Source organism: Anser anser (genome assembly GCF_964211835.1).
Source record: "Anser anser genome assembly, chromosome: 8".
NCBI classification, from domain to species: Eukaryota; Metazoa; Chordata; class Aves; order Anseriformes; family Anatidae; genus Anser; species Anser anser.
In genome coordinates this window covers 18,606,798-18,633,253 of record NC_139728.1, presented here as the reverse complement: position 1 = coordinate 18,633,253, position 26,456 = coordinate 18,606,798, and the positions used below count along the sequence as shown (strand labels likewise).

The 26,456-nt window shown below is 37.8% G+C and overlaps 1 protein-coding gene and 1 long non-coding RNA gene across 21 annotated transcripts in view; one reads left to right on the top strand and one right to left on the bottom strand.

The window, feature by feature from the left end:
- Positions 1-26,456, top strand: part of ADGRL2 (adhesion G protein-coupled receptor L2) — a 388,201-nt gene that overhangs the window by 241,894 nt on the left and 119,851 nt on the right. For all 20 annotated transcript variants that reach the window (XM_083846278.1, XM_083846287.1, XM_083846290.1 and 17 more), the window contains one exon: positions 17,751-17,923. In XM_083846278.1, the coding sequence (XP_083702404.1) occupies positions 17,851-17,923 (73 nt within the window). In that variant the 5' untranslated portion in view covers positions 17,751-17,850. The remainder of the gene's footprint in view (positions 1-17,750; positions 17,924-26,456) is intronic.
- LOC310903310 overlaps positions 25,987-26,456 on the bottom strand; it is a 38,740-nt gene continuing 38,270 nt past the window's right edge. Inside the window, exon 3 of the long non-coding RNA XR_014587453.1 lies at positions 25,987-26,110. This is a non-coding gene — a long non-coding RNA (uncharacterized lncRNA). The remainder of the gene's footprint in view (positions 26,111-26,456) is intronic.

The following is a 26,456-nucleotide window of genomic DNA, read 5'->3' as shown; positions in this document are numbered from 1 at the left end:
CCCTGGAGAAGGGATAACTATTTTTTTTTTTTTAATTTCCTTTTTTGTTGTTGATCTTTTTTATTATTGTTTATAACTCTTTGTTTGGAACAGCAGTGTTGTTATGACTAATAAAGCTTTTCTATTTGGCAAATGGAACACAAGTAATCAGTAGTTCTTGGCTCATGACTGAAAAATCTGCCAAACAGAGCCCATAAAAACAGTCTAACCTTTGAAATATACCTGTGAATGAAATTCTTCATTATACTGCTGTCATCTGTAAGCAATTCATATATCATCAGTGCTTCTAATGGTATTATTTCTGATTATAGAGATATTTACATCAGTGGACAGTAGCATGATTAGAAAGAACTGTTTTGAGCCTGCTTGTGAACATACAGCCACACAGATTTTTTTTTTTTTTTTTTTAGACAATATAGTGACTTTTGGTGAAATCAGTTCTCTTTCTACTACCTTTCAATTAATGGTCATTTAATTTTTTTTTTGTATATTGAAATTATTTTTAGTTGGATTCTCTGTCCTGCTTTGATCTTTGTATATGTTAGACTGCCAGGATTCTATAAACAATAAGTTTCTTAGTTCTTGTTTATTTTTCACAGAAAATCACTTGATATATGAAATGAAAAGGAATACCTTTACCTGAATGAATACTTTGTTTGATGTAGCTTTATGTTAAAAATATGTTTATTGAAATTTCTGCATGTTAATTGAAGGAAAGTCAAATAAATTAAATGTCTGCTAGCAGATAGCCAATGCTTTATTTATGCTTTTTTTTTAATATATATAAACCAATGCACCAAATAAAGCTGCAGAATTAACATTATTAAAACTAATCTATAGGGAATTTGTAAAAAAAACCAGGAGCAATGGGAAAATTTGCTGCTGCTTCAGTGCTGTGCTTAAGCAGTTTGTACAACTGTTTTCACGACTTCTGCGCAGTTGAGAGAGGTTATTAATGTCTCCTAAATCACTTAATTTCAGCCATTAATTAAGTTACGTAGAAGAACAGCTGCTTAGGCCTCGTACATGTAGGAAATACTAGGTGCTGCCAAAACAACTTCTAAAATATAACAAATATGTAATTTAAACATAGGATTGATAATATGTAAATTAAAAAATACATTTAGCTATGCTCTGTGGAATTTTTTAGGTTTACAAATGGTATGAGGAAGTATTGTGCTCTGAGATGCGTGGTTTATTTAGTAGAGTCCATCTGACTGTTGAACAAGTTGTTTTTATCTTAAAGTAGTAGTGAAAATTTTTGAATGGCGATATGCACAAGATGTTTTAGTCCAAAGAAAAAATGGTGTGCCTTTTTTATTGTAGCCTGGAGATTAGAGCTTTCTGGGGACCTTGTCCGATGCTTGACTCTTGTCTTCTTCCTTGAAGTGGTAGTCCCTGTCCTGGCTGCCCCACGGGTCTCTGGGAACGTACGAGTCCTCTTGTGCTCTAAAGCCGAATGCAGGGCTGGATGATTTCAGTTGCTTCATAGTAAAACAGAGGCATAATTAGTACTAATTCAGCTAATCATCAGGACCTGGAGGTAGTGCCATCTGCCCTTCCCCCTCAAAAATTATTCATGATGCAAAAATTCAGTCCCTGTGAGATGAAACACTGGAGTCTTGTGTGAGCTGTCTTCCAATGAAGATACTCGGAACCAAGGTTTGTCCTTTTTCTGTTATTCACAGACAAAAAGTCAAAATCTCCATTTTAATGAAGACATTTCAAAGAACAGACGGGCTTAGAAAGGCATTGTATTTCTTTACATGTTCCTTCCTTTTAAACATGGGAACCCTTAGGCTATAAATTAGAGTGTTTTACCCTGTGGCTGATCTCAGTCTGCCCACTAGCAAGGAAGAGTTAAAAAAAAAAAAAAAAAAAAAAATGTTGTAAATGGCTTGGTGGTTTCGTGCTTTTCAGTCTGTGGTTATCTTATGTCCCCCTCATGTCCTGTTTTTGTCAATATTTTCCTTTCACCTAAGAACTATAGCAAGTGGGAGGAAAAGTAAGTTGAAAGAATGTAATTATGCCAGAGATGCATTTTTGTGTGGGAACCTTTATAGTGCCTTCATGTAAATGAAATTCACTATGGAAACCATAAGAGCACTTCTGAGCAGAAGGGTTTATCCTGTGCTTCATGGGAAACACCAGTTTGCTTATCTCTTTTCCCGGAAACTGTACACGCACGCACAGAGGCTGGAGCTTGTCTCTGACCGTTCTCCAGGGCTGCGGATGAGCTATGTGGGGACTCTTGAGGGATGGTCTCAGGCGATGGAGTGTGGGAGTCTGTGCACTTTTATGAACATGCAGGAATTGGAGCTACCTCAGTGGATAATTGTATTTTGCATTTTTTTTATTTTTTCATGGTAGGTTGTTCTGTTTTTTTTGTTTGTTTGTTTGTTTTTTTCTCTTGGCATGTTCTTAGGCATGCTCATTGACATTCAGACTTTATCTGAATGCTTACTGCTGGAGAGGGAACCGTCAATGTAACAGATTTAAAATCAGGAAATCCTTAAGGCTGTATTGGCAAGCAGTGCAGCACAGTGTATGGCACCAAGCAGTGCCCTGTGCTGCGGCCTGGGCACTGGCTGCTCTCAGCTTCGCTGGTTGGGCTCTGGAATTGGTCCTGTGGACTGTAGCTCCCACAGTCCTTATTTCTTAACCTGGAACAAGGAGTACCAGATGGATTTATTTCAAAGACTTCATATTTGTTAGCTTTGTCAAAGGTTCTTGTAGGATTTTAAAATGTTCTGCAATGTTTGTTATTTTTAAAAATTAATCATCTTGTTGAATAGTGTTTCCCAGTCATCTTGAATTATTGATGTTTTGGTCCTTAGTAGAAGGTCAGTGATACTTTTCCTCCCAGACAACAGCCTGTTCAACCCCAGTTTAATGAGTTACATCTCAGTATCTGTAAGAGAATAACAACATGAAGGAATTTCATAATTACGGCTTACTGAATGGGGCTCAAAATGAAAAATGGCAAATAAACTTTTGTGTAAGCCCAGGCTTTAAGAAATCAGTGCTTGGTAAATGCTGAAGCAATTGCTGTTTGAATTTAGAGCTGTTAGTGGACTAGAGGAATGCAACATTCACTAGTATATTTAAATATTTGATAGTATTTAGCTGAATATATTTTTATTCTTAGCTATCTTAAACTATTCTTAGAGATTGTAGTTTTCATAAATATTATTTGAAAGTGAATGAAAATAGAAGCAAAATTTGAACAATAGGTGAATGTCTGCTCAGAAACGTGTGTATGCTTGAGTACGTCTGTCTGCATGTTTAATACAGTATTTTTTCTTTAAGAAAATATAAAGTGTCCAGTATATTATGTGATAAAAGCATGCAACAGATCAGGAGAAGAGATGCTTTTCCAGAGCCACAGGCAAAGGTCATGGCCAGCCAGGAGGAGCCTTGTTTCCTTTATCCTGTTCTCAGCCAGCTGGACTATGTGTGCACGCCTTCCAGTTAGTAAATAACAGCACTGCGGAAAAGCTAACAAGTGGTATTTACTTAACAGTCCTAAAGTAATACCGTAAAATTGAAATTGTTTTTGATTTTTGGTGACCAGAAGCCATTGTGGTGAAACATCTGGCTGTTGAAATCATACGCTGTGCTTGCTGTAGGCTCTTATTATATTGTACACCATATTAATTTTGATTTAGATACTTTTATTTTTAGAAGATCTATAAAATTGCTATTTTTAGGTGAAAAACTGCAGATCACCTTTTGAATAAAGAGGCATTAAAATAAAACAGCAAATTCTAGGGAGCATGTTGATAACCAGTCAGCGTCAGGTGAAGTACTCTGCCACTTCTTGCATATCGGAAAAGATGGGCCTTTTTGTTTTTCTCCTTTTCTTCTCCTGTTTTCATCTGTTATTCCTCGTCTTACCTCTTTTTCTCTTTTTCCAGAAATAAAATCTCAGTTCAGCCCAATAGTGAGCCATAAATAAACTGCACATTTATTACTATTATGACCTCTTCTGACTTGATTTTTTTTTAAACAAAAATCTTGCCCAGAATCTGCAGTAGATGTGTTGAAACTGGTCGGCTGCTTTTTTTATTCTTCTGGCACTGTAAAATCATCAGTCATTTATAGCATATGATTGCTTGCAGAACAGCAAATGTTTCTAAATAATTGTATGCAGGTACACGCACAAGCATGCATCTCATTTTGCGCTCGTGCCGGCCTCTCCAGTAACATCTACTGTGAACATTAGTTTTCTTCTCCACATTCCTTACTGCTTTGACTTGTCATTCAAGCGGCAGTGTGGCTTCTGGTGTGGACTGGTGGATAACTTTTAGGCGGATAACAAAGCTCATGGCTGCAGGTAGCGTGTCTTGTGCTTAAATTCAGTTTTGTGTGTTGGGTCGTGAAAGTATGGCACCGTTCCTCAGTGCCGGCAGTCGGCTCGAAGTAGGAGGCATTACACTTGGATATCCCACACGTGCAACTTGTTCCCTTTGTGCACTGCTCTGTGTGCTCCCAGTTCCCTGTCGGCTTGTGTCTCTTCACCGTCATTCTTTCCTCGCTCTCTCAACCACTGCTGCACCTCGCGTGTCCCCTCTTGTGGTCCTGCCTCCACCTAGTCAGGGCCCGGTGCGGGTCTCCCCTCAGGCCTTCCCTTCCATCTGCTTCTTCCCCTCTGTGCTGCCCCAGGGCTTTCCCACTGCCACCGCCTGTGGAGCTGGCTGGGGGGGATGCCATTTCCAGCTCTGCCAACTCCCTTTGCCGCTTTTCTTCTCTTTTTCTTCTTTTTCTGTGGCCTCACAGCATGGCTCTCAGTGGCTTCTGGTGAGTAATATCAGTACATGGCCATCTACTTGACGGAGGTTTCCTCGTGCCTCGGGTTAAGTGCCTGCAATGCAGAGGGCTGGGTAGTGTTATTCAGCGCTACAAATTCTAAATATTTAAGTTCACGGAGCACCACTTAGATCAGCGTGCCTTCCCAAGCATCTCTGTAGCTTGCATGACTTGTTTTGTGCATTAAATATATCTTTGGGCAAGCTGTGAAATACAGTGATCTAGGTAAAATCTGGAGTTTTTCAGATTGCTGAATAAGAAGCTGGTAGAAAGGCATGCGTTTTCCAAATGGGGACAGCTCCTCTTAAATTTACCTCCTGTCTGTTGAGCTGTCAGCCGCTCTGTCACTGCTGGTGTCGTAACTGAAGGCTTAAAACTGTATTCATGAAAACAGGATTTTGTTGAATTTCAAAGAAATTGTTATTTTTGTTAAAAATAGCAGATCAGACCAAAAGGTTAGCCTGTCTTCAAAGTGTCTGTGAAAATATGCTTAAGACCCAATTCTGTTCTTCGCTATGACGAGAGAAGATGACTTGTAAATTGCCTTGCATGAAAGTGAGTTTGATTTAAAGTATTAATAAAATCTAAATTTGTGCGTTCTTGCTGTGGGGACTGAAGATTTTAATTTAGTGGAATGCCAGAACAGTTTTTTTGTGCTCGGTTTGATGAGTGTTGTGTGAGAATTCCATCTTACTAAATTAGGGCAGACATATATATTACACTGTTTACAAACTGCTATGATTAAAACCTGTTAAATTTCATATTTAATATTCAGTCGTCTTTGAGCGAAAGCGTCACCTAGATTTCTCCTCAGCACTGTTAAAATGGATGAAATAGCAAACATTAATCAGAGCACGAGCGGAAAGCCCCGCCTGGGCTTTGAGAGAGCTGCGAGATCCCTGCAGCAGCCGTAAGTGCCCAGGATGCGCATGGGGCTGGCGCGTGGCAGGGTGGGTGTGAGGGTGCTGGTTGGGGAGCAGCCTCAGGGGAAGTCCTGTGTCAGAATTGTCTTCCACTGTGCTGAAGAAAAATGGTAAGAATTTATCGCTTTAATATAAAGCTGTGTTCTTACAGGCAGCGAACAGTGATTTAAACAATTTTTTATTTTAAAATGATAATCTGAAAGTCAAAGTGTGTTTGAGAAAAAAGAATTTGTGGCATTGAAGCGTTTGGGCTCCTAATCCCCGTGCGCTGCCTCCTGTGACAGGGATTCTGATCCTTGAACTGTGTGTGGGAATTGTAGGCACGGACTTCAGCGTAAAGAAACCATCAGTCCAAGGAAAAAATAGATACTAAATGTACTTACATGTTGTTTTAAGCTTTTTCCATCAGTCCCTAAATTATTTTTGTTGTTGTTGTTTTTTTTTTTTATTTCCTGGCTACGCCTGGCTTCAGCCCTAGTTGCAGGTACTTTAAAACCTGATAGCATCAAAAGGTCCTGAGTGTTAGCTGTCAAGTGCTGTGCTGGCATTGCTGCTGTCTTTTATTATCTTACTACTTTGATTTTCTTCATCTCTCTTACAACGTGTCAAATAAGAACATCGAAGATGTCAGAAGAATATGATGATAGTCATTTTTTTAGAGCAATGTTTTGACATAAAAATAATGTTAAAACAATCATGTTTAAGCAATTCATAATGCAAAAATGGGGAGATTCATTACTAATTAAAAAGAAAGGCAAATTAAATGTATTCTACATGCTTACTTGATCCAGTTTGCCATTCTCTCTTGTCTCTAGGTACGTTGGTACAGACTTCGTTTTACTGCTTTACTATTAAATGATAATACCAGTTGGAATACGACTGTTTCATTCAGTGTGTAGTAAGGGTGATTGGCAGGCTCTTGTTATTCGGCTGTCCACAGCTGAGCTGCAGGGGTTGAGCTGCGCTGGCAGGGCTGTGTGTAAAAGTTTCTGCTGTGTTTGCCAACTGTGCTCTTGGCTCCAGCTGACGTTACATGGCTCTCGATTCCAAAGCCTGCTTGTTAGCCAAACTCTCCCTAAAAAATTATTCTGGAGTTCCTAATTAAATAAAACCTTTGATGTTTATTTTATGTCATAGGAAGACGTGCATTTTTTCACAGTAGATTCTGCTTTGGTAGAAATACAAATTAAAAAAAAAAAAAGGATTAAAAAGCTATAACTGATATTAGCAAAGAAATTGACTCTTGGAAACGTATTGGGAGCTTCGGTTTCTTGTAAGTATTTAAATTATGTGATTTTACCAGGTTCTTCCCTGCAATTCTTCGCATGCATACATTTTTGTTTATTTTTCAAGTATTTTAAAAATCGTTCTACTACAGATGATAACTGCATCTGGTATATAATTCCATTGCTTTTTTTTTTTGTCTCCCCATAAGCTAAAGTTATCAGTTGCACTGTAAAGGTATAATTTATGCCAAACCAGTCTAGAAGCTTTTTCAGAAGACTGATAACAACTGCTTTTATACATATTGCTATGTAAAATGCTTATTAATGTTAGCAGATGTTGCACTTTAATCCCCCAGAATGATTGTTTGGTAGCAGCAGGAGATTTATTAAGCTTGAGTTGTGTGAAATTGTGTGTGCATAAGCTGCTATTTAGATTGTAAAAATGCCATTGAAAACTGTTAAAAAGTTCTAACTGTAATTGGCAGAGAGGTATTAGCTGTTCTAAAAGAAGTATATGTGTACCGTTGGCCCTTGTGCTGTAACCTCTTTATCATTTATCTTCTTGTATTAATGTCACTGAATTATTAATTCATGAGCAGGGTTGGATAGGGTGAAGGCACTATTTAAATGTGTGGCACATGCATCCTTATCGCCGGAGACATGAAAAGAGTCATTTTGTGTTATCTATAAAATGGAAAGGACATTTAAAACTTCATTTACGGTAATCCACTTCACTTCCCCGTAAAACATCTAGATTGTTGCTACCATAATATAATGTTCATATTCAAATTTTGTAATCTTTCCACTCTGTTCACTTATAAATATTGTTGATAGACAAATGTAGACTCTTTCTTTTTAGTTGCACTTAGAGTTCATGAACTGCAGCAGAAGATAGGAAGAACAGTTCTTTAATATCTAGTAAAAGAATATAAAAGCTATCATTTAAAATCCTAATGTAATCAAATTAAAGAAAAATAATTTTTCCAAAGTAGCGGTGTCTGTCACGTTGAGCAAACGAGACCTGTATTATTTACAAGAAATTGTAAACGTGTGACAGAGTTCTTGGTCTGCTTGATAAAACTGCATAATGTGAAAGGTTATGTTGTTGCTAACAAATGTGTTAAATTGATGCTATGTCTTAAACTTTACCTATGCTGTGTGAATGATATTAAAAAGAAAAAAAAAAAGAAAATGTGTGCAAAATGTAACGTTTTCAGTCACTTCACTGAATAGAGATCATTTTCCATTCAGCGTTTCTCAAAATTCTTTGAGTGAAAGTGATTGAGCAATTCTGTGTCCTCAAGCACTTGCTGTGGCTGATGTGGCAGTGCTGGAGACAACCTCTATTCCATTTTGTTTCATGGTTAGAAGGTAACACCTCACACCTCCCTTTTCACAGTGCATGGGAAAGGTCTTCACTGTTTCCAAAATATATTTTTCTTTTCCCTCACAGGGAAGAGAAAATACTATCTAATATGCTAGGGAGAAGAGAGGTGCCAGTTTTACACAGTGGTACATCCAAGTAGTATGAGCTTTTCTGTAAAATTATAATTTAAAGCTCTTTTGGCTCATAACTTCTAATTAGTTTAATCATTAGAGTTTTCCAACTTAGCTTTTCTACAAAGGGAATTTAAAAGTGTACTGAAATAGTTTTCTGTTTTTCTGTTACAGCTTGAATAAATAAAAAAACCAAACATGGTTCACCCCAGTTAAATGGCTGGTAGTCCTCCAGCTGCCTTGCTCAGTGAAGAACTGTCACCTGAACATTCATTGTTCATTCAATTGTACAAAAAAATACCCTTAATTATAGTTGCACCATTAGATGCCTAGGTAGCTTGTACGTCTTTGTAGAGTCCATTATCCAGTAGCGGAAATGAGCGTATTGTTTCTTTGCAGAATTAGGCACTTTTTGTATAGATACTGAAGATTTGCCATACGTATTTTGTATGTTTTGGACATTCTTGATGATATGTTGGGCAAATCAGCAGTTTATTTATGTGTAGGTGCAAGGAAGAGTTAGTGCTGTCCATACAGCACTGGCATATATGGCTTTTGACCCATAATTTCTTTTTTTGATTTTTGCTATGAATATATGTATTAGAAAAGCTAATTATGAGTGAAGGACAAGATAGTTTGATTTTATTTTTTTTATTTTTTTTTCAGGGTTTTGAGATTTAAGCCTTTAAGTGCTACTGGTTTGTAAAATCGGTGAACCTGAAAGATATCTTCTGCCAACATTTGCTTCCTTTCTGTACTTTATATATACACACGAGTCTTCCAAAGGGTTATGTAAATTCAGAGAAGTTTCCACCTGTAAATCATACTTGGCTGGAGACTCACATGTGCTTAGAAAATAGTGTGAAGACCTTTCCTGTATATTTTGTTCCTTCAAAGGGAATGTATTTGATCTGGCCACCATTTCTTTCCTTCTTCTGTTGTCAAAACTACAAATTTTGATAATTCTGTGGCTCCTGACTGAAATTGGGATGGTAGTACACAGCACTTCTCAGGTTTCTCCGCAAGAGGTGATCCACCACCTTTTAATGACTAAATGATTTGTGAAGCACTTGAGAGATAAGGCTTTATGGAATTACTCTTACAGAAAGGGTTTTTTTTTTTTTTTTGTGTGTGGTCTTCTGGAGCCCTTGACTGTCAGGTTGCTAGTAAGAAAATGCTATTATCTGATCACTGTAATGCTAATTATGCTTCACAGGAGAGAAAAACAAACAAACAAAAACCCCTAGTGATATATTAAGAAGGGGTTATTTGAAAGAAGACAAAGAAAAATGCTCAAGTACAGCATGCTTCAAAACTTAATTAAAAGCATGTATGACTGAAATGGTATTTCAGCAAATTCACTATTGCGATTCTATGGTAAATTCTAATATGTGAAGTTATGATGGAGGAAGGAGTATTTGAAAATACCTTTATATGTCTATATTTAGCCAGAGGTTTTTCGCATTTCTTTGCAAGCTCGTCTGATACATTTTATCCTAGATTACCTCACTGTTCCCAAGAAATCCCTTTTGGTAATATTGATAACCTAATATATGACAGATTTTGGTCATTATTATTTCATTTAGTGGTCATATGTATAGACCAAGAGGGAATCTGAATATCGATTCACTGAATGGCAAGTAACAGTGATTTATGAGTCAAGGATTCAACACAGTGAGCCAAACACAGTAGAGATTACATTTTGTGCCACCATTGATTTTGTTTCATATTTCACTGCACAATGATTAGGCCACGGTCTCACAGATGTTGACATTGGAACCATATTCTTCTGTAAGCATAAAATATGCCACTAATATATACCTAGTGCACTGTGTATATATATGTGTGCCTCCAGCTTCTGATTTATAAAAAATGATAAATATTTTTCAGTTACTTTTGGAAGAGTTGGTATTTTTTCTGGTGACATCAAAGATTTTTGACAGAATTTAAAAAAAAAAATCAAAACTGACTTTGCTACCCACAGAAGCTTCTTCTTGAAACTTGAACAGTATCATTTCTATTGAATACAGACTGCACGCACTGATCTGAAGTACAGCGGGTAGAAACCGGGGTGCTTTAAAATGGATGCTATCACAGGGCCTTCATTAACCTGTTTGATGATATTCCTTGGCAGATGCCTAGAGAAGAAGTCTTTGATGCGGTAGTTTCAGCGGGCTGGGGCTACCAAACCAAGATGTGTAGACACATGTGCACGAATGCAAGGCAGCTGCAGCGTATTGGGGCTGAACAACCTGTTTAGCCCAGTTACAGCCTGGGTAAAAAACGCTGCATTCTTGTTCACGCTTGGCCGCAACTTGATTTGGGGAGTTAGCAGCCCACGTGTGTGTTGCTAGTGGCTGGCTGCTGGTCTTGTGAGGCCGTTTCACCTCGCCATGTCGCTGTGAAAGGCTCAGGTCGGCCTGGTGGGCCGCCGGGCCCACGGGCAGAGCGGTTCAGGTGCCCCGCGACCACGGAAGTCGGCAGGAGGAGCACCACGTGGCTGCGCAGGTACAGGCCTGCCAGAGCAGCCCTGGGCCAGATCCAGTCTCGTTTGTTTTTTTAGCCTGCTTCCACTTCAAACAAGCGCTCTGCTGTGAAAAACACTGAGGGTGGGGCTGGGTGGAGGGCGGTAGAGGAAGTATGGGGCTTTGCAGGGCCTTGTCAAGGCTGCCAGCAAACAATTCACTGTCTTACAAGAACTCAGTGTCTTCGGTTGATACCAGCCTTCTATTCTATCATTTTTTTCCAAGGGAAATAAATGATATATTTTAATATAAATAGATTATTTTTGAGGATTTCTCTTTTGTGAGAAGTTTGGGAAGCCTTTGCATTTTCTTCAGCTGTTACGATTGCTGCTTTCAGTTTGTCATATGGTTCTCCCTGTGTTTTTTATAGCTATTCATTATTTTCTTGTTTATTTTTGATGTTCATAAAGTCTGTCCTACGTAGGTTAGAAAATGAGAGCTATTTGTTTTGTGGTTTAATGAAGAGAATGGCAAGCAGCTTCAGACTGTGCCTCTGGTGTCCAAAGCGATCAGCATATTTAACATGCTCAGCATGACACTCAGATATTACAGCTGATAACTGTTGTAATTGACTTACAGCATCTCTTTCCCTCCCCCGTTCTTTGGATGCTGGGGATTTATCTCTGAGACCCCAGGAAGATTTAGCGACACAGAGGGCAGCGGTGTTAAAAAGGTTTTACCTTAGCCGTTTGAGTCGAGGTGGTCTGATTGAGCGGTGCGATGTCAATTCAAATGAAATACCGGAAATTTGTAATGAGGATTGAGTGACACTCCACCCCCCCCTCCGATTCGGAGTGTTTAGCAAAGGCAAAAAGAGAAATTCAGCCTTGGCAAAAGGAGAGTGCCTGGAGCCAAAAAAAGCCATTCTTATTAGCGCTAGCAAAGGTTTACTTTGCTGGCTTATTGAATGAAAACTCCCTAGAGTGTCCAGGCTTTATCCTGTGTTAACAAGACGGGGCAAAGCTGCCTTGTCGGGAATGGAGCTCGGGTAACGTGTCTGTAAAACACAAGAGTGAGGCCAAGCCCGACTGGATGAGAAAGGAAAATCTTCGTCTCTTCCTCTTAAATCCTATTTATTTTCTCTGTGAATGATTGAGGTAGACCACTGAGCTGCTGTGTACTGATGGACTGAAGTGTAACGTTGCACTGTTGAAGTCGTGTCAGCGCACTGTCTGGTGTCGTGTCTTGCATAGGTAGGTCTTGCGTTTCGAATAATCTGCTGTTCTCATTAGCTGGGAACCCCGAGCAGTAGGGATGGGCATTTTTGTGGTCACTCTAAATTTAGGGTACACGTGTTTATTACGTGCTATTTCAGGCTTTCCTCCGGCATGGAGATGTCATTTCAGAGCACAAGGCAGCTGAATGCACAGAAATTGCATTTTTGTTTTAAGATTGGATGACCTTGCTCAAGTCTTGTTCTTACTGTGTTACACCCTTCCCTGAGACAGCATTCCTTGCCTGCAGCTTGGAAAGAGATATTTTGGGTTAGAAATCCACCATTCAAGGTGTTAATTGACAGGGACTGTTAAATACAGAACAGAAGAAAAGACTTTGTGGTGCATTTTTAGTATTGGATTGCTTTTAATGGAAAATAAGTCTTTGTTAATCAATCTTAGATAGAGCAGAGTTGGCCTTTCTTTTCTTCTTGCAATATGTGACTTAATTGGAACGGATCAGGCATTGATTGTTTATCATAGCTACCAGAAGGATGCTAACTAAATCAGTACAGTCTTGCTTGCCTTCGTTTTTTTGTTTTTCCAAGATTTCATAACTTTGAAAATTTTATGCAGTGTGGTACTGTAGCACTAATGCAAAATTATTAAAGTTATTCTAAAGTTGTCTTACATTAATAACCGTATTGAGGATTTGGGAATAACTCAAATGCATCTGAAGGTATGTTAAATGTTGCAAACTAAGCTGGATCTTGTTGCAAATACTTATAAGACTAATCACAAACAATATTGGTCTCATTCTAGTATTTTACTAGTGTAGCTTAGAAGCTTTTCCTAATCACACTGCACTAATTGAATTCTTATGTTACGGATTATAGGAAGTTTAACTTTTTTTTTTTTAAATTGGGAAAGACTCATGGTGGGAAGGCACGTGGACGCATGATTTCTCAGGAGACTATGTAGTCTATTATATCGTATGAATATATATCTACTCACTCATGCCTCCTCATCTCCCCCCTTTCCTCTGCAGAGTGTGTCTCAGATATATTACAGAATTACTTAGTTTCATAAACTGGGTTATGAAAGGCAGTGGGGGTGCTGCGTGTGTGGCAAGGTAGGTCAAACAGGATTTATAGGGAGCATTGCCTGGGCTGCACTCGTTTCTCAGCACATACAGGCTACATGGCCATGGCACGCGTTCCTTACCTCGCTCTGCCCCACCGTCAGTAAAGCCGGTCTGGTTTTTATTTGTGTAATAGAGATGTTAAAACGTAACTATGTTGCAAGTGCTTCGCAGTGTTTCGAAGATCATTTGGAAAATGAAGCGCTACATTGTGAAATACGTCCGCGTTAGTCTGAAAGGCTTTCAGCTAAAGGAAAACATTCTTGCTTAGCTGGAAAGATCTCTGCTTTTCTGTCTGGCTTAATTGCCTGAAAAGCTTGGAACTGGAGGGGAGAGGCAGCTCTTGAGCATGCTGTGTTAGTTGTCCGGAACCTCTTAAAAGACCCTTTTTTGGCTTTTGAAAATAAAACCTTGGGAAGGTTAAACAGAATAGAGTTGGAAAGCAGCAGTCCTTTAGAGGTCCTTCTCTTCTAAGATGAAAGTATTTCAAGGAGCATGCTTGGAGCAGCTTTCTCTTATCTCTGGGGTGCTCTTGAGCGGTGTTGTGGGGAGGGAGATGGCCGGCGGTGGCACGTATTCTGCAGCTGCTCTTCCGTCTGTAAGAAGTCTTAGAAGTACTGAGGAACAAGGAGGCAAGGCAAGATACTAAGATGTTGGGGACTTGGAGCACAGCTTGTGAATACCATATTAAGAGATGCCCAGTACCTTTGTGGGGTGCAGGTTTGAACATCAACATTTCCATTACTGATCTAATCTCCTTGAACAGCACGTATGCAAAGGAACTTAACAAGGCGAGCAGCTCTGTTTCCAGTGGAGGGTTTTTTTGTTTTTCTACGAGAGACTGCAGTATGGCCCAGAGGTAGGGATTTAAGTTACAACTGAAATTTTCTGGGCAGCTTTTATTGCACTCAGAAATTCAAGCAACCTTTTGCTCTGGGGAGTCTCTCTGCTCCACCCACATGCCCAAGTAGTCAGCGATCCAGAGAAAAGGTTTATTAAGGTCCGAGGGGAAATAAGTTATTTGTGCAGGATAGCCGCTTGCTGTCCTCTACTTTTTCTGTTTACAAAGAAGTAACTTAATATGGCTTTTCCTGGTCCTGCTTGTTTGGTTTGGGATTTGTTGTTGTTGTTAGATTCCACTGACAGTCTCCCTATCTCTGACAGATGCATGGTCAGGAAGACACAAGTGACGGCAGTGTCTGGAGTCAAAGTGTGCTTTGGCTCCAGCTCCTGTCTGGGTACCTTTTCCAGGATTAGCTTTTGTTTTGTTGATGAATAGTTGGTTCAGAATAGTAGCGTTAATTTGTTTGAAGCTGCATAGAGCTTCTCAAGTGTATAGGTTGCTTTAAAAATTGATCACTGTGAAGCTGTTAATTTTTATTGAGAAGAGAAGAAAGAAGCAAAACTAAAAGCCATTGCATCAGGTTTCAAACATTGCGTATTTTTTTCTTGCTTTTTTAGAAAAAACATGTCATTGATAGTCTGGTAGACGTTGGTTAGTTTATTTTGAATTCTTTTTGCAGCAGCACACTGAGTTAAATTTTATATCTGTAGGCTACAGCAATCTAGAGAGAAAAATACATTGCACACAAAGTACTTAAATTTGTCCTAAAATAATTTCCATTTATTCTTAGTTGAATAGTTTCTGCTGGTTTTGATATCACAAAAACATCAGTATTCTTTCACAAACATTTCTTATTAAAATAGTTAAGTCAGTTTACAAGGTCAGAACCCTTTATTTAAAAATCAACAATAACAACTACAAAGAAGTGTTTGCCATGAATTATTTTGCAGCTATTTCCCAGAGAGATGGTAGGTACCTATGGAGGTGCTCTGACTGTTGTTTTTGTTTTTACCACAACGTCCCTGTACTCCTCCCAGATTTAAAAAAAAAAAAAGGCAATGAGATTAGGGATGCTAAGACACAGGTATGTCACTGTCCACTTGAAGGTGAAGGAAGATGTTGTAAAATCTGGGTATACAGCAATATGTTATGGAAACAGTGATTAAAAAATGAGTCTCAGAAAGTCAAAATCCTCTGGACAGACTGGGAGAAATCAGGAGCCTGACTTAATTTCACTTTTAGCTATTGTAGTTCCTCATCTATTTTCTTGGATTATTCTGATTGTTTACTGAAATTATATCGATTAGTCTGTGGTGTCTGAAATAGTTTTATGATTTTTCATTTGCTACAGGTGAAAAATAATCCAGACACTTCCTCAGCTTTTAGCTGAACTATCTCCCATATTTTTTGTTATTTTTATATAATATATATTAATTTTATATATTTATTTTATTTTATATGTATATCCTGGTGGCAGTGTTTGCTGCTTTACTCAGCAGGAGCTCCTTTGCAATTGTAATCTCTGCTGAATGCAGTGCATCTTTTGTGGACTTTGGTATATACCACATTTTAGTTGCAAAACGTGCTCAGCCCGGTGTACAAAGATACAGAGATACAATATGACTCCCTCTCATGACTGCTACTGTGTTGGCCTGTAGCAGCTGGTGTATCACCATCTAAACTGAGGGCACATCTTTTACCTCCAGGCGTGTGGGGCTGTGCCAGGGAGAGCCACTCTGTGGCTGGTCTGCCCTGGTGCACTCTGCTTGCTGTTGTGTGCTGTTTGTTCAGACATGTGGATAAAAGCACCTGTGTTTGAAGAGCACCTGTCTGTAGTTGGAGATTGGAAAAAGGGGTTGTTTTTATGTATAAATAAACGTAAAATCAGTTGCCCTCAGATGGCAATTCCCTTTCATTTCCCCAGGTGTGAAATCACAAGCACACTTGTGTTCTGCGAGAAGGATGCCTACACTGCAGTGGCATGGCTCCTCTTACAGGGGAGCCAAGTAAAGAAGCGTGCTTGGCTATTTAATAATCCCTATTCTGCCACAGTAATATTGCCTTCATTCGGAGACAGAGAAACTGTACCGTAATGTTTTCTGTTAATTCCATCTTTCCCTCCTTGGGGAAAAAAGTCAGTGTGAGTCTTGTTGCTCTCTGTGTGCTCAGGGAAAAAACTTATTGTTGATTAATATTAACATTCACTAATATAAAAGGAGTTAACACTTATTTCTTGTGAAAATGATCTGTAGTTCATAGTATTTCTTTGCCTGGGATTGTGTGCTTTTCATCCTTTCCAATTCTCTTTGGCAAAAGTGTAAAAATATTTTTATAGCCCTAAACATGCTCCAGTACTCATAAGGCTCGTAAGTGGCTCTTGGATCCTGCCAGTTACATTTTTACTAAGTGCTGGCATAGACATTGCCGTATGTTTATAAACTAACGTTAACTTCAGATATTTCAGAAATACATCCGCACATGAAAACGCAGTCCTGTTCATCAGTCTTGGAGAGACCAAGCCAACATGGCACCAGACTCAGCTCTTTGGAGCTGTAATTGCTGCTATGTTCAGAGTCGTTCTTCCAGAGTTGTTTCATGTATCTGTAATACATAGAGCCATCTTTGCACTTAAAAATCATTTATACTTTTATACTGATGTTCATTTTTGGCTTCCCAAACTGTAGTAGTTGGAGCTGATATAGCCTAGTGCAGTGAGACAGGGATGAGGATGCTCGTAGTTGCTGGGCTGGCTGGTGCAAGAGTGGAGCCACTGGCTAAGGGGAGCGCTCTGCTGTCAAATCTTCTCTCACTGGAACTGTACTCTATTTCTGTAATTTTATTTTTCAAATGCAAGTGATGGTTTTAAGAATTTTTTCCATTGGTACTTGGTGTACAGGATCAGTGAAGTTAATATTTCTCAGAGACAAATCTTGTCAGAAGCAGTAGAGTATCGTTTGTAACTTTTCTCTGAAGGTGCTTATTGTATATAAATGTACCAGACTGTAAAGTCACAAAGAGACTTCCTAGCCAAAAAGATAATTTTGTCAGCAAAGTTGCTGTTACTACTTCTTCCCTGAGGCTGCTGACCTGCGTATGTCACAACAGGGAAGGCCAGAGGTGTGGCAGGGAGAAGACCTGCAGTGTTACTGCTGGGTGGTGTTGCGTAGCTGCCCCCAGCCCCTGCATGGTTTGAATCGCTAAGACGTAAGGTACGGTCCTAGAATTAAATTTATTGTTGGTTTTTGAGGTAGAGAAATGCAGGCAGAGTCAGATTTGGGAGAATGGGAAAAGCTTCACCTAGGCATCTGCAAATCCAATTTCTTAAATCCAGAGAAAATATTCTTTTTTTTTTTTTTTGTTCCACATGTCTTAGTGCACATACATCAATAACATTCTTACTTTCAATTTTAACATGTACAGTTATTTGGCATTCTGTTTAATGATCACTGACCTTCAGAGATTAGATCCCACAAAGCTGCCAAATTCCCAGTTACAGTACAGGTGTACTGTCAGTTTTTATTAAAATGTTCTGCCTTCAAATCAAGTAAAATTTGGTATTCCAAATTATTGGTGTTCAGCTATTGATGAACATTTTTTCCCCCTTTTTCTTCCAAAATCTCTCCGTGTCCAGGTATGAAGATGAATAATGCAGACCACTGGTTTCGATGATGCTGGGCTTTTATAACTGGATTCATTAAGGAATACAAAGAAAATTCTTACAGGGATCAATAATGGTGTCTTCTGGTCGCAGAATGCAAAGTTTTTGGTTCCTGCTCATTATCAGCTTCCTGCAGTGTACTGAAGGTAAGCTTTAGTTTACTTTTTACTTGAGTTTGCAAATGAGATGAATGGTCTGTACAATTAATTTCTGTTAGACTACTTGAAGCTTTAGGATGTCAAACTAAGAGTATCTGTGTCAGGTTCTAGGTTTAATTTACAAGATTCAAATTATTCTCTTTTCTGAGAAAAAAAATATACTTTGTGGTTTTGATACAGTATGGTATGTTGAAACTGGAAAGTTCAGGCAACTGAAGGGACAGTATTAATACCCTTGATTGGTAAGTTCCTTGTTTTTGGACTCTTCTATTTATTTTTCTTTTTTTTTTTTTTCTTGTTCTCATTGTGCAGCCATTTAGAAGCAATGTGTACCATGTTAAATGTGATATAAAATTTCTAAACAGTGCAAATGAAATACCTGTTTTGCTTTTCTAATTTGGCTGGCTGAAAATAAAATGACAATCACTTCATTAAGATTAGAACTACGCACATTAAATTTCAGGAAATAAAACTCAAAGTGCATACAGAAATAGCATTTACTTTAAAAATGTTTCTTTTAAAAAAGGGGAAAAATACTTCACTGCTATTGAATATAGTGTTTAAAATAGCTCTTAAATTAAGGAGATAAGGAATGAAAAAGCTTTTTAAAGAAAACTTGTATCATCTATTCTATAGAATCATTCTTTCATTCTATCATCTTTCTTTCCTCATAAACTCTATTTTATTTAGTTAGTCTATCTCCCTAGCTGTTCTTGTAGACCTTTTACTTAGTAATAGACAGAGCAACACAAATGAATGATCAGGAAAACATAGTTTGTAAATTTATAATTACAAATATTTGTAACTTAAGGCTATTCCTGTTTATAATCATTTTATTTGACTAGATTGCAGGTAGAAATACTGATTTGGTAATAAAATAGCTCTTCTATGCCTTCTTACATTTTTCAGTAATTGGTGTATAAAATATAGGCTTCTTCAGTGCATCTGTCGTGTGATCGCACCATCTTTTAAAGCAGATACATACCTTACACTATCAAAATTCTTTGAATTTAAGGCTGGATTTTTAGAGGAAAAAAAGGAAAGCTGCTGTGCCTCCCCCTCTCTTCTTTCCCAAATCTATATAAACATAAAAGATCTAGTCCCTAAAAATGGTAAAAGCAAAGGTTAAAAATACAAGTATTGTATAAGGGGTTCTACATTTACTGTATAATTTCCTAGATTCTATTCTGGACTAAGACTTGGGTCTTGACAGACAAGCTTTGCTAAAATAGATTGTTCATTCATATATATATGAATGAATGTATAATACGAACATACACATAGAACAGAGACTACATACTAAGAGTCTTCCTGAAGGCTTCTGAACATTGGAAAGTCTTATTTCATTTAAATAGCTTTCACATTTAGTTTCTCCTCTCTCCCGTCTTTCTTCTTAAACATTGCAAGGATGCTATTAGAAAACTGCCTTGCCAAGGCACGCTGCAGCTCTTGCATGGTTTCCTCAGTGTTGGTGATTCCGATTTGGTAGCTGCTGCACTGCTTGTTGTCTGTCAAGTCTGCGGTCTTCAGTAAAATCTCTGTTTTATATGAAAAGTCCCATCAGCTGGAAGGTAAACTGTTTTTCAGCCTCTTTGACAGGTATGGAAGGTAAATGCATATAGGAGAACAGAATTATAAATTTTACAAAAGGCTGGTTAGGTAGTAATCTGTGATAATTTTAAATGCACTTATACTGCAAAAGTGGTTCCACTAGTGTGTAGGAAATAGAGGTACCTATTTATGTTTTAAAACGCTAAGGTTTTTATTTGCTGTTGTGATTGTTTAAAATCCCTCTATGTAGTACATTTAAAAAAATTCAGCAGAGTACTTGCAGTTTAATGCTATGTGGTGGTTGAAGACGTTTGAAAACAGAAAGGAAAAGCAGATTAACAACTTATTTTCTCTATTTTGGCTACAGTAGCAAACCATGCTGCAAATAGTATTATATCAGATGAGTTTGGAAAGGAAAAAGTCAACTGAGAACTTCTGCAGATTGATTTTTTTTTTTTTTCCATTTGCAGAAAGCTAATTTTCATTGTCATCTGTAATATTTCAAGTTCATTTTGTTCTGTCCCTGTTTTTCTTGCTTTCAGTAGCCAGTAGCAATCTTTTGATGCTTCAGTTGTGAATTTACTTTTTTAAAGTCTGTACAAGAGCTGCTTTTTCAGCTAAAAGAAACAGGAAAGGAAATTGGGAGCAGATAACAGAATCATACCAAATTAATTGTAAATTCTTAAAATAAATGAAATATTGTGGCTCTGTATACTGGAAATGAATATTAATATAGAGTTGGCTTCCAGCCACAGAAGCAAAATGAATACCGCATTATTACACTTTCTCACAAGATTACATTGCCTTCTGCTTCAGTAATAAGAGATGCCAAGTGTAACGTGCTTTAGTAGCACTTCATGCCTGGAAGTATGAACATGAACAAAGGTTAAAATAAGAGCATCAAACTTTTGTTAGAAATAAGGAAATCTTTAACTCTCTCACTTGGAATTTAGTTTTTTAAATAGAAATCTTACATGTATATGCAGGTTGTTGCAGTCGGTGGGGGAGATAAAACCTGGCTGAATTCCCTGCTGTTACATTTTAATGTTGCAGTACAGTTGAAAAGAGAGAGGGTAAAAAAGGAAAAGACTCTGGGTGTGGACCAGTGATTCATTTATTCAGATAATGAAACATTTTCCAATCAAGATAAAGACTTCATTACTCTCACAGTGTCTTGACTTTAACTCACCAGGGAATTATCAAGCATATACAGTTATATGAAGGCTACGATTTTATTTTAGTGTCACCTGCCTGATTGGGAATCATATTTTCAGTTAGGAAGGTCTTTGTGTTTTTTTTTCTTTTTTTTTTTTTTTTCTTCTTTCTTTCTCTGGATAGAACAGTCTAGGTGGGGTTGCTTTTGAAGCAGTCCATACCTTCAGGTAAAATGAACCTGGAACGGACGAGTGCTGGCAGCTGGGAGGAGAACAGCACTGAGTTATTATATACTGCTGGTACATTGATCAACAACAGGTCAATATTCTTGTGCAGAGGCTTGAAAAACATTATTACCATCAACAGCAAGCATTGCAGCCCTAAATAAGGAAAAGATGAGAAGCATGAAAAGCTGAAGTCATGACCTTGAATATTAATGTTCTTTTGGAAGATTTCTTTCTTTTCATTTTTCTAGTATGTTCTGCTATAAGTTTGTCTTTAAAACAATGGTTTTATTACGAAGGACAGATTGAAAGAGCAGCATTGGCAAAGAGTTTGAATCAGAGGTGGACAGGTTGCTGTGTAAAGGCTGGCCTCGTATCCTGGCTGACTGCCTGGGGAACAAGGGCCTCCACTGAGGCTGCACCAGGGTCCATATCTGGGAGGTCTGTGCCATCCCACAGCTATCCCTTTCAGTCAGGTCCCTCTTTATGTATCTGTTTCTTTAGAACTGCAGAAAGGAATTACTTTTGACACCACCTCTCTTTTTTTTTTTCTCCCTCCTGATTAGGTGAAATCATCCAACATGTTAAAAATTATCTGAGAAAATACAGAAAGTCAGAGAGAGTGGGATCACACATGCCTTGTTTCCATAGCAAAGCAGAGTAAAAAGCTTATTATACATATTATTGGTTTCTCTTCAAGCAAGTTAGGACAGATACACTAATATGCATATGAAAAATAGATGTCAGAGCTAAACATTCTGATTAAGATTTGTTTCTTGGGGGCAGTACAAGTTTAGCTATTTTAAGCTTTACTTGCTTACGTAGTCCAACTTTTCTGCTAGATTTATATATATATATATATATAATTCTCTTTGTGAAGCACAGGCAGTTGGGAAGAACTGAAATAATATCCTTTGCTTATGTTTTATTTTAATCAAGGTTAAACATCCTTCTAATTCAGTTTATTATGAATTATTATCTGTGCTTTGTCCAAAGGAAGAAGCATCATGCTTTCATTATCTGTGTAATTCTGTTTTCTTAAACTGCAGTAACGTTGTTTAAAAACACCCAGCCTGTTTATGCCTTTGAATGTACATTTTAATTAACATTACTCTGAGAATAATAATTTCTGTAAATTCCATTTATGCCAGCCAAGGAGCTAAGTGTTAAACTGGAAACAGTTTTGAGTGTATATTTGATGCTAGTGCATTCACTGAAGAGGATACATACTAAATGCAGATAGCATACATTGGGCCACTACAAAGGTGACTGTATTGCTTCAGGCCTTCAGCTCTCTATAAACGCACTCAGACTCAGTGTGTTGAAGGCATAAGTCCCAGGTAGAAGCACCCCTGTTCTCACATACATTTATTATTAGGACTTTGTCCAGTGTAAAAATTTGAATCTTGTACCCTGGGCTTGAGAAGAAATCAACTTCTGTTAATTAGTGGATTTAAGTTCTACAAGGGGTGAAATCCATTATGGAGTCACGCAACAGCAAGCAGGAGCACTAATTTGATTCCTAGCCGGGGAGTTTATCACGGTGAAGGCTGCGTGTAGCGCACTGTTAGCAGGCAACTGCCTGGCTTCGCAGGGCTGCCAGCCGTCTGTAAGCAAAGCCAGTGCAGTAAGGCCATAATTGCCAGCCCTTCGGCAGGTCGCTTTAATGCACAGTCCAATTCTGTCTTCACTTCTATAACGTGTAACTAATGTAATGTATGATTCTGTAGCAATTGTTTTTTCTTAATTGGTTAATGCAAATTACATAAAAGGAAATATCTAGATGAAAGGAACAATTGATGGAATATCACACAGGTTTTCACTGGAATATTCTGGTTTGTTCTATGTGGACATCTTTTTCCTTTTCTGAGGGAGGTGTTAGGTACAACATATCTTCTAAAAAGGAAATCGATCTAAACAATGATACCAAATTTCTTCCTAAAGAAAAATAACTGTTAAACTTTTCAAGTGCGTTTCCAGATAATAGAGACTGACAGACTGTCTGGAAAAGCCAAAGATTCTTTAACATGCTGGCAGTGAATAGCCTTTCATATATTCCCTGAGCAGTGAGATCTGCAGGATCCTATGCTATATTTCGGAAACAAAGTAATACCACCACTGTTTTAAAATGTAGAACAACTACATAGAACAATATGTGAAGAACCATTTTAAATATTGTGCTAAAGTTTCTGTGAGAAATTTCTGGGAAACGTTAATGCAAAGATCTTAGTAATTAAGTATTTATACTCTTTTTTTTTTCCACCTTAAATTATGTGAGATTAATTATTGCTCTTCTAATATGCCATCTTTTTTCAGTTACTTAAAAGCATTCTCCGTTATGAAGGGGACATTTTGTATCTTCTTAAGCTTGGTATACAGCAGACAGAAAGAACCCCGTACTACATAAAACTGCAGCAACCCAGTGTGTTGCTGCTAAGGACAGATGCTATATTTTCAGAGCCCTCCACGTCATCATGCCAGGTCACCATCTTTCATTGCCCTAACCTTGTTGGGTCTCGGTGGGCAAGGCAAGCGGTGCTGCTGACCACTGCAATGAGAGGGGATTGACTTAACCTTCCACTAGCCTGTACACACACAGTTGCCTAAGGGGATTTTCTTTTCTTTTATGAAATATAAATCTGGATATATTTTAGATTAATTTATTATTGTAAGATACCTTTCCAAGACGACAGGAGCAAAATTAGGATATGGTTGCCCTTTAAAAAACTAAGTCTTCATTAGTACTATATTACTAAATATGAAAAACACATAATTAATTTTTATTAAGTTATATTTTTAAATGTCCTCTTTAATTATTTTCACTTCTGTTTTCTGTCAAGTGGAAGAAAATTGTTTGTTTTCATCATTTTTTTAAATAGCTTTAATGACTTTTTTTTTATTGTACTTTGAGGTCGTAGGACAAAACGTAAGATATCAGTGAATGCCTCAGCACTGGATTTCTTATTACATTTACAGTCCTTGTGATCATGTTATAAAAAATTATAAAGTATAATAATTTTGGATTTAATAAGCTTTGCCAAGTTCTGCATGCACATAATGGATTTTATACTAGCGAGTAGATCCATTGGTGTTCATGGTCTACCTCTGTGAGTAAACTGTACAGAGAAGCAATATATTTTATGCAAATTGTTTCTTTTAAAATGTAGCTATTTTAATAGCAGCATATGTGTTTAGGACACAATTATTAGAGCAAGGAACTCAGGCAGATTCTCAGCTCCGATGTGAACTTCATACACATGCCCATTTCCACGCTTATGGCTGAGTTTTAGGTTGTGTTACGTGAGGAACAAGAGAGAGAGAACCATTCACAGTGAGGAGTGTTTGGCTTGTCCATCTATACTCTCTTTGTAAATGTACTTAAATAGTATAGGAGCTCCCACGATGCTGTTTTGCGGTTGTATATACCTCTACAATAATCTTCATGGAAGTGACAAAAATGACTCTTGGCCTTTTACAGTGGCTAATCAGTATTATATTTACTCATCAATGCTGGTTGGTTACAAGTTTATAGTTCTTCCCTCTCATTATTTTTGTTGGTAGTGTTATATGACTTTGTACTTGGGTAACATGGTTTTAAAGTAGCACTCAGTATTACACACCGTCCAAATATAAAATTAGAAGAAAGGAAAATAAGGAAACGAACCAGACACGTATGTAGTAAAGATTCTTGAGTAAATTTACATGGTACTTACTGCGTGCCTGGGTTGGTAAAATCTTACAGCAAGTTTATTTCTAATAATTTCAAATACGATAAAACTTGATTCTATCAAAGCTGGATCAGCTCCAGTTTTACTCACTTATACATAATATTAGTTTAGCTGTTGATGACTTGTTTAGATTGACATTTCAAATGTTCTTCTTGATAGACAGGAGCTGAAAGAATCCTTTTGCTTGAAGATGTCCCAGATTCCTGCCCTTCCAGAGTCTTGAGCTAGTCCACTGACTTTCAAAACCCAATTGTGCTAAAGCTCTTTGTGTTTCTGTAATCTCAATCTCCTGGTTTTCTTTTGAAGTGCAGAGAAATAGAGTTGTATGAATGTTAGCTCTGTTGGTGGATCTTTCCTTCAGTCATGCAGACCGTTCACCCATGTCCTGCTGACGTTAAGACAACCCACTGAAATGTATGTGAGTGTACTTGTGGTGGTAGGGGACACGGGACCAGTTCATGTGATAGGTAGCATTTCATTCTTTTTTTTCTTGATTTATACTAGCATAATAATTACCTGTGTTTCCTCAGTGTATAAAATGTTGGGGGGGGGGGGGGGGAACGGGACGACTAGTTGGGAAGCAAAATGACTTTTTTTGTCCGTTGCCTGAGCAACAAATACATGTGAGAAACCCAGAGGGACCACATAACTTTCAGCTGGTGGTTACAGCACTTGGTGAGTTTTATGAGAGATCTTAGCGATGGAAGGAGAGCTGACTTTTGTGTTCTCCTTATCAGGGGCATTTTGATGCCTCTCTCAGGAGGTAGGTAGTTTTGTTCCATCCCACCAGAAAGCACAATTGATGCAGGGTGCTGTTTGAACAATTTTCCTGTTTAATTTGTGTTCTGTAAGTCATGTAGGAAATGTGATAGGAAGTTGACACTGAAACCAAATTCTCCTGTCTACTGCATTTTTTAGTTAAAAAAGCAATGAGAAATGTCTTTTAAAGACTTCAGTGTTATTTCATATCATTTTTTTGGTTTTAGCTAGCTTGAGTCAGATTTGCCTGTTAGCTGCTGTTCCTGCTTGAATGCGTGTAGATTGATCTTCCTTCCACAGTGTTTCACATTACTGTCTCCCATTTCTCCCCACTGAACTGTCCCAGATTTTTTCTTTAACTTAGGCTTGTGGATTGCCTTTAATATTTTGTCTATTCTCTTTTTTATTTTTTTTTAATTATAAAATGCCACTTTAAGAATAAAGTTTCAGTTTTACAGTTTATTCTGCACCATTATTAACATCCACCATAGTAAGTCTGTTGGAAAAATGTGGTTTTGTGGCTCAGAACTGATCATGCTTTTTAGTGGCTTCAAGATAAATATGCTTTTAGTAAACAAAAAAGAACAGTTTGCTGCTTACACTTTTGCATCATTTAATTTGCAACAGATAAAGCTGGCATGCATGAAGAGTGAAGCATGGAAAGTACTAGAGGGCAAATGGATGGCTTGTGATGTGGGTTATTACCCGTAAAGATGGATGGAGTCCACAAAACATCACTTCATGTATTAATGTTCCAGCTGGAAAAAAAAAAAATATCAGCATAGTATATCATGCATAAATGGTTGGTTTAGGTCTTCAATTCAAATCCTGCTCAGTAATCAATAACTTCAAATCTTCTCTGTCTTTATACTAGTGTAAAGACATATATCTTTAGATATAGAAGAAGCATACTGTGCAAATACATTTTAAAAAAAACAGAATGCAAAAGTCTGGAAGTCATCCAATATAAAAGTCTCCTAAAGGATTTGTAACAGACAATGTTTTGTTCTGCAGTATAAGTGCCAACAGAAGAACTGTCAAGAAATGCATCTAACCACCAGTGTTTGTTTGTGTGTTTTTTTGTTTTTTTTTTTTTACCAATTG